At 45.0% G+C, this 8,913-nt stretch overlaps 1 protein-coding gene across 1 annotated transcript; it reads left to right on the top strand.

Moving 5' to 3' along the window:
* The first annotated feature begins 478 nt into the window (after positions 1-478).
* LOC126155497 (larval cuticle protein LCP-22-like) lies at positions 479-8,647 on the top strand. The gene is made up of 3 exons (XM_049916232.1): positions 479-493; positions 5,533-5,654; positions 8,446-8,647. The coding sequence occupies exons 1-3, from the start codon at positions 479-481 to the stop codon at positions 8,645-8,647; spliced, it is 339 nt and encodes a 112-aa protein (XP_049772189.1).
* The last annotated feature ends 266 nt before the right edge of the window (positions 8,648-8,913 follow it).

Here is an 8,913-nt window from a genome sequence, read left to right as displayed (position 1 = left end):
TTTATGAGGTAAAAAGTATTTTTGTTCTTATGTATAGGTACAATCACGGCTTAAACACTGAAATCGCTTTTTCTCGATTTTCATGATAACTCACTTGCTTCTTTCCCGTAGCCCTTCGTGCGTGAAATACGCGTAAACGGACGAAGCCGCGAATAAAAAGCTAGTCTAATTATAAAAGCAGCACATCTGTAGGACGATTTTTCAAATTTTATTTTTATTTTATTTTTACCACTATCGGGCAACAGTAGGTGCCGCTCAGCTGTAAAAATGTAAGAGGCCGGCAGACGTTCCTGTTTTGTTGAGTATCACTGGCCGTCACGCATCCCCCCGGGGTGAGCCAACAGTCGGCGGGAAAGTCTGTGGCGTGGTGTAACGCAATGCAGCGTAGCCAGTATATAAGCGCGGCGTCGCTTCTCAGTGTCCACCACAACCTATCCAGGGCTCTTCACGACAACAGCTCCGCAACCACCCAGCGACAATGAAGGTCACACTGGTGAGTACTGTTCACACAGGGAGCTAAGTAATGTAACCAATTTGTTTTCCTCTGTTTAAAACTGTTGGTTTTCAGGTGCTCCATTACAAACCTGGAATTTTTGATGCTTTACGAACTCTTTCGGCATCTCAGGACTACCTCTTTTTTTTTTTATCATCATTGGCTGTGCGCCCTTGCCCAGATAGCTTGATTTCCGCCAATCGTCGCGATTGAGCCAAGCTACATCCTTTTTCCGAACACAGGGGCGGCATTCTTTTGAATCTCTCTTCCCTTTACTGTGGCTGGCATAGGCCTCAGACCTCACTGAACTGCAGTGGCTCGTTTCCATAATAATTTGTTACACAAGTAAAAGAGTATTGAATATAATATTTATTTCGTCGGTTTCTGGCACAAAGCGCATCTCACCCGACTGGCATATCGACTTTACCGTCATTTTATTTAGTGTGAAACGGGTAAACCCCGAACTCCCACGTATAAAACAGCTTCAAGCTTCTGAATGCTTTACAAATGAGATGGTATGTTAAATGTTTGACATTAAGATTGTAAGTGGGAAAAAGTTTAGAAAAGGTTTGAAATTATGTTTAAGATTCGTTGGAAGTCCCTAAGTGCTCCAATTATCAGACACTGGATGCATATAGTCTGCTTAATTTGAGCTCCGTACTAAGCAAGAACTGGTTTCTCACGCGTCTCAATGTTTATGACGTCATATCCCCTGTGTCGATAATGACGTATTTTTGCAGGTGCATTCAGTGCTCTATGTGAACACTGTCTGCAAAACGTATTGTGCATGCAGTTAGTAGCAAACAAGAAATAAATTAAACTACTAGCTGTAGTAAATAAGAAATACTGCCTGATGCGGCCGTTGTACTGTATGAACACCGAAAATGTAATAAGCCGTTAACTTATTTCCTTTCATCATTTTGTGGGTGGTGTGTGCGAGAAAAAGTTTCGTGAAGGTCTGAAATAATGTGCAAAGTTTGTTGCAAGTTTATAAGTGCTTTCATTCTGAAATACTGGATGAATGTGGTATGGGTATTAGCTTCAAGGCATGTACACAGTTCCAACTGTGAAAGCTTGTTTTGTACGCATATCAGTGTTCATGACGTCATATCTCCTAAACCATGCCTCGTAAGATGATATAATTTCGCAGGTACATTCAGTGGTATATGTGGGCAATGTCTGCAAAATGCGTTAAGAATATACGTAATAGTAAAGGAATAATAAGTTAAAAAGTGATGCCTGAAGGAGGAGTTTTACTGCCTGGACAGCAAAAATGTAGTAAGCGATAAAGTTTTATCTTCTCATAATTTTGTGTGAGAAGTGGGAAGAGGGGAGAGCGTCAGCGAGAAAAAGTTTCCCAAGGCTTTGAAATTATGTGTAAAGTTTGTTCCAAGCCACTAAGAGCCCTCATTTTCAAATGCTAGATGAATGTAGTCTGGGTATTTTGCGCACAGTGAGTTAGGCTACCTCAGAGGAAGGAAGGAAGGATTTAACGGCTGTCGACATCGAGGTCATTATAAAGGGAGTACAATTTCGGACCGTGTCAAGGATGGGGAAGCAAATCGGCCGTGCGCTTTCAAAGGAACCATCGCGGCATTTATGTGGAGTGATTTAGGGAAACCACAAAAAACCAAAAATCTAGATGGCCGATGGCGGTTTGAAGCGTCGTCCTCCCGAATGCGAGGCCAATGTGTTAACGATTGCGCCACCTCGCTCATTGCGTTGCCTGCCCACATATACACGAGTGTAATACTTGTCTTAATGTGTTGAATCATTCACAGGAGACTATAGCTCTTAAACAATAGATTCCGTTATCATTTTAGATTTTTAAGTTCAATCACTATTTATATGAAAATTGAAAATAATATTTTTGTTGCCCCTGGAAGCCGTTATATTGGCAACTTTCAACCGAGTCCGATTTCCCTGCCCCGGGACAGCAACATTATAATATGGTTCAAATGGCTCTAAGCATTATGGGACTTGACATCTGAAGTCATCAGTCCCCTAGACTTAGAACTACTGAAACCTAACGAACCTAACAACATCACACACAGCCTTTCCCGAGGCAGGATTCGAACCTGCGATGCTAGCAGCAGCGCGGTTCCGGACTGAAGCTCCTAGAACCGCTCGGTCACAGCGGCCCGCCATTATAATATATTTGTCAATGTGTGGTATGGAGTAATATGTTGTTGCGGTCTTCCTGGAACGTGCGACCTCGGAAATTTAACTATAGCCTCACTGCGATCCACAACGCGTTTCTATTAGCGTCTGTCAGGGGAGTCAGTTTAGCATCTATGTGACGCTTTCGCGCTGGCATTCGTGACCAAATGAGCAGTTCTTTGTTATGTATTTCCTATTTCCTTTAAGGGGCCCAAACGGATGGCAGTGCTCAAGAGTCTATTAACTGAGGATTTTGTTAGCTGCCTCAATCGTGCATAAATAATATTTCCTTAAGCAATTACTTTCCTCATCTCTGTCCAATTTGAGCTCGTGCTCCGGCCATAATGACCTCATCGTCAACGGCACGCTGAATTGACTTCATAAGTCAGTTTGAATCAAATCCTTTTGAGAATTAGGCGGCGTATATTTGAGTGGAAACCGCTGTTAAAACAGACGTTCTGGGGCTTGAAAAGGATTATTGCAAAGAGGCTCGAAACATCAGTTTTAAAAGGCGTTTAGTTTCAAACTATCGCCGCCTAATGCTCAAAACGATTTTATTCAAATAAATGGCGTTGTTCGAACGGGTGTTAGAGACATTGTGCGACGATTTCATGCATGCATAGAAGCTGTGGGACACCTAATCGCAGAAATGTTCTTTAGTAAGTATATTGTGCAAGTTCGGAAGCTAAATAAAATTTTAACTAAACTGACTTGGTCTCTCTCTGTGCAAAATGAAAAGCCGTTTCGTGTATTTGAAAACAAAATTTTTAGGAAAATTTTCGGAGCAAAAAGGGATGACATTAGCGGAGAGTGGCGAAAACTGCATAACGAAGAGGTTCACGAACTCTATTCAAGCCCTGACATAATCAGTATCATTAAATCACGTAGGCTGCGATGGGCTGGTAACGTAGCTCGAATGGATGAGGGCAGGGCAGTGCGCAGAGCACTAGTAGGGTACCTAGAGGGAAAACGTCCTGTGGGGAGACCGAGGCGTAGATGAGAGGACAATGTGAAGGCTGATTTGAGGAGCCTAACTATTGAAGGTGAATGGAAGGAAATAGCCCAAGACAGGGACAGATGGCGAATATATACTCCTGGAAATTGAAATAAGAACACCGTGAATTCATTGTCCCAGGAAGGGGAAACTTTATTGACACATTCCTGGGGTCAGATACATCACATGATCACACTGACAGAACCACAGGCACATAGACACAGGCAACAGAGCATGCACAATGTCGGCACTAGTACAGTGTATATCCACCTTTCGCAGCAATGCAGGCTGCTATTCTCCCATGGAGACGATCGTAGAGATGCTGGATGTAGTCCTGTGGAACGGCTTGCCATGCCATTTCCACCTGGCGCCTCAGTTGGACCAGCGTTCGTGCTGGACGTGCAGACCGCGTGAGACGACGCTTCATCCAGTCCCAAACATGCTCAATGGGGGACAGATCCGGAGATCTTGCTGGCCAGGGTAGTTGACTTACACCTTCTAGAGCACGTTGGGTGGCACGGGATACATGCGGACGTGCATTGTCCTGTTGGAACAGCAAGTTCCCTTGCCGGTCTAGGAATGGTAGAACGATGGGTTCGATGACGGTTTGGATGTACCGTGCACTATTCAGTGTCCCCTCGACGATCACCAGTGGTGTACGGCCAGTGTAGGAGATCGCTCCCCACACCATGATGCCGGGTGTTGGCCCTGTGTGCCTCGGTCGTATGCAGTCCTGATTGTGGCGCTCACCTGCACGGCGCCAAACACGCATACGACCATCATTGGCACCAAGGCAGAAGCGACTCTCATCGCTGAAGACGACACGTCTCCATTCGTCCCTCCATTCACGCCTGTCGCGACACCACTGGAGGCGGGCTGCACGATGTTGGGGCGTGAGCGGAAGACGGCCTAACGGTGTGCGGGACCGTAGCCCAGCTTCATGGAGACGGTTGCGAATGGTCCTCGCCGATACCCCAGGAGCAACAGTGTCCCTAATTTGCTGGGAAGTGGCGGTGCGGTCCCCTACGGCATTGCGTAGGATCCTACGGTCTTGGCGTGCATCCGTGCGTCGCTGCGGTCCGGTCCCAGGTCGACGGGCACGTGCACCTTCCGCCGACCACTGGCGACAACATCGATGTACTGTGGAGACCTCACGCCCCACGTGTTGAGCAATTCGGCGGTACGTCCACCCGGCCTCCCGCATGCCCACTATACGCCCTCGCTCAAAGTCCGTCAACTGCACATACGGTTCACGTCCACGCTGTCGCGGCATGCTACCAGTGTTAAAGACTGCGATGGAGCTCCGTATGCCACGGCAAACTGGCTGACACTGACGGCGGCGGTGCACAAATGCTGCGCAGCTAGCGCCATTCGACGGCCAACACCGCGGTTCCTGGTGTGTCCGCTGTGCCGTGCGTGTGATCATTGCTTGTACAGCCCTCTCGCAGTGTCCGGAGCAAGTATGGTGGGTCTGACACACCGGTGTCAATGTGTTCTTTTTTCCATTTCCAGGAGTGTACGTTGCTGCGGTAATGGACTCTCGAGTCCGGTATGACCAGTGAGTAAGTAAGTGTTTCCTGTGTTTTGATATATATTTGATATATTTGATATATTTGATTTTGTAATTTACGTTTTTAAATTTCAACGCATCGTTTTCAGACTAAGGTTGCGTTAACTTTATAAGTTTGTATCATCTTGAAAACATCCTCTACACTTCGCAAATTGTTATACAATGCATGCCGAAGAGCGCTCCCTGTGCTGTCGGATTCTTCTGTGTATTCCCTTTGTAGGTGTGCGAAGTTTGGATCAGACGCCGCTCGGTGAGGACAGATGATATGGTGGTAACTTGACTGACGTCACGTGACGCGTGTGTGTGTTGCCACAGGTGTGCACGCTGCTCGCCGCCGCCGTCGCCCTGTGCCACGCCGACGCGCCCTTCCTGCCGCTGCCCATCGACACTCTCTTCCGCAACGAGATTCGCGACGAGTTTGGCCAGTACTCGCTCGTGTAAGTACCTCGTCGACTCCAAACTGCGGCTGCTCTTAGCCCTTTCGTTCACAGCGACGGTGTGCTTGTTTCAAAGCAAGTCGAAATAGCGTTTAATATATTTTGTATGGGATTTAAAATTTAAAAACCTCTCTCACACCGGCCTGATTTAGCTTCACTGATCAGGATAGTAAAAACATGCGTATATTAAGGGAATTTTCATTGACAAAGCAGGCTTATCACATTCACACAGTTCAATACTGTTCTATCCTGATTAAATTAAGCTTAACTTAAATTCCATAAGGCAGTGAGGCAATTTCGAAGTCTCGGTGCGACGAAAATTGTCAGTCGATCTCCTGGAAACATTTGTAATAATTATTAACTTTCGGTGATCACATGGGGAAGGCCGGAGATCTGCTGGTAAGACCGTGTTAGCCTATTTATTTGAAGTAACTGGATATCTTGAGCATACAAAACGGCAGGTTCGTCCAGTGTAAATCAGACGTTCCCCACTGATCCCGTGCAACACAGCGTAGTAAGCAGACACTGTCAATAATAATCAGTTAAATAATACGCGAACACACTTACTTTAGTTTAGTTCATGTATTAAATTCCTTCTCATACAGAATCTCATCAAGATGGCGACTAGCTCAACAATACATACATATACATCCTTCTTTCACGACTAATCGGCAAGAAGTCTCTATTCTTTTTCCTAAGAGAAAACATAGATAGCAGAGAAGCTATTCCATGGAGTAAATGGACGCTCCAAGGAATAATTGGGCTTGAAACTACTTTGCATTGATAATCGGTAAGATAAGAAGAGATATTTCGAGATATGTACTGAGTTATATAATTTATAAAATTTCTAAAAATATCACGGAGAGACCGCTGCAAGAGACATTACAAGCGCTTTATTCTATTAGTAAATTATTTAATGAAATATTGGACATACCGATACTAGGATTTCATAAAAAGGCGAACCACTCATCGAAATCCAGTTTGCGTGAAATACACGTCAAAATAAGAATGCCAAGTATTCTGAAGACATCGCACGCGTTGGCTTCGCTAACTCACAACCAAACTGTCGCTTTTCGGCCTAACCTAAACCTAGGGCTGCTTACAAATCAGTGTGTCACCACAACTTTTTGTATACACATACATTGGCTTTGCCAACTCTCTACCAATGACATTCTAATCTAACCTAGACCTTAGGCTAGGCTACAGATTAGTCTGACACCTACTTTCCAAAATAAAATGTAGAAGTAAAAGTAGTGTAATTGTCTAACTTTTTTTGTTCGCATATGGCGTCAGACATAACGACATCATTACGGCACAAGCCAGTGTCGACTTCCGGTATTGCTGTGTGCAGTCCACCCCTGTTTACTAAAACGTCATTTGGTTTATCAAAAAAATGGTTCAAATGGCTCTGAGCACTATGAGACTCAACATCTGAGGTCATCAGTCCCCTAGAGCTTAGAACTACTTAAACCTAACTAACCTAAGGACATCACACACATCCATGCCCGAGGCAGGATTCGAACCTGCGACCGTAGCGGTCTCGCGGTTCCAGACTGTAGCGCCTAGAACCGCACGGCCATTCGGCCGGCTCATTTGGTTTATCGACCAGCAACTTTAAGACACTTGTTCTATTGTACAAAATAAACTTTCTTTTTAGCGAAATCTTTGATAAATTGCGTACAGGGTTTACGAAGGACCTTATGTTACCGAGGGCTCCGAAATTCGTTTAGCAGTTGTAACTATTTGTAGCCAGGTAAAAATGCAGCCACCAGTCCAAATCGAGCGTACAATACTGAAATATGTGTATAATTTTAAACTTCAGAGATTTATTACATAAAACGGAATCTTCTAACATTTATGTCACATGTGAACAGATTCGTAAAATCAGTCACTTTCAATCCCTTCTATGCAGCTTCTTACGATGATAAAAAAATGGCTCTGAGGACTATGGGACTTAACTCCTGAGGTCATCAGTCCCCTAAAACTTAGAACTACTTAAACCTAACTAACCTGAGGACAGCACACACATCCATGCCCCAGGCAGGATTCGAACCTGCGACTGTAGCACTCGCGCGGTTCCAGACTGTAGCGCCCAGAACCGCTCGGCCACTCCGGCCGGTCCTACGATGAGAAATTAACAGATTAGCGAACCACTCCCTCACAATAATGTTAGTTAACTGAAGTGTCTAGCTTTGAAAGAATATCTATACTATGATATCTATTTATGAAATGAGCAAACTTATTTCTGGGATATTAGGGCCCTCCCAGTGCAATAACACATGCCAACGATTGTTTGGAACTGTCTTAAAGCAAAAGTGCGTTACACAATTTTCATCCTTTGTATCAATTGCTTATTTAACAACAGCTTCAAAACAGAACCCCCGTACGTCGCTGTCTCTTTCTTTTCCAAGGAGGACTCTCGGAAGTAACGTACTGTCAGAATAAAGTAGAAGGACCTCTTTTTCAAGTAATATTTACGTTAAATGCCTTTTATAGTGTTAAGTCACAAAGATGAGCATGAAATCGTCGCCAGTTTTCGTAAACAAAGCAAGCTTCGATAGCTTATGTAACGGACAAAAATCGACCAAAGTGCGTGTTTCGTTTCGGGAGTAGTGGAGGTGGAAGAAGGGATAACATTGGGGGAGGTAGTACGACTAACCGAATATCGACTAGATCGCAATATTGGTCCTATATCTGGCGTATAAACTGTCCAATACAAACGCAGTGTCCTCTAATATTTGCAAGACGTGATCATCCAAACATTTTTCCGAGTAAATGTGTTCCGTTACAGCTACCAGACCTCCAACGGCATCACGGTGACGGAGCAAGGCGAGCTGCAGCCCAACCACGACGGTACGGACTACGTGCTGGTGAAGAAGGGCAGCTACAGCTACACCAGCCCGGAGGGAATCCCCGTCCACCTCAACTACAAGGCCGACGCCAACGGCTTCGTAGCGGTCAGCCCCAACATTCCAGTGCCGCCCTCTGCATGAGTGCCATAAGATTTATATTTAATAAATTAATTTTTTTTAACAAACATATTTACTGGTTTCATTTCAAACACACCCCAACGTATCTGTAGGAAGGTTGCAACGCCAGCAGAGTGTAGCGAAGTGCAGGAGGACCTGCAGAAGGTCGACGACAGGTGCAGGGACTGACAGTCGACACTGAACAGAAATAAACGTAACGTACTGAGCATGAATGTGGGAAGAGATCCACACCCTCTCCACTACGCTAATTGCGGTTGGACCAGAAAGTA

The sequence above is a fragment of the Schistocerca cancellata genome, chromosome 2 (assembly GCF_023864275.1).
Source record: "Schistocerca cancellata isolate TAMUIC-IGC-003103 chromosome 2, iqSchCanc2.1, whole genome shotgun sequence".
NCBI classification, from domain to species: Eukaryota; Metazoa; Arthropoda; class Insecta; order Orthoptera; family Acrididae; genus Schistocerca; species Schistocerca cancellata.
Note: the sequence above shows the minus strand (reverse complement) of the source record. Positions and strands in the feature narration are given on the sequence as shown.

Bases quoted from the DNA above. Each gene is read 5' to 3' on its own strand.
- LOC126155497 (XM_049916232.1), top strand. The intron at 5,655-8,445 runs GTAAGTACCTCG...GTTCCGTTACAG, and splicing joins TTTGGCCAGTACTCGCTCGT to CTACCAGACCTCCAACGGCA.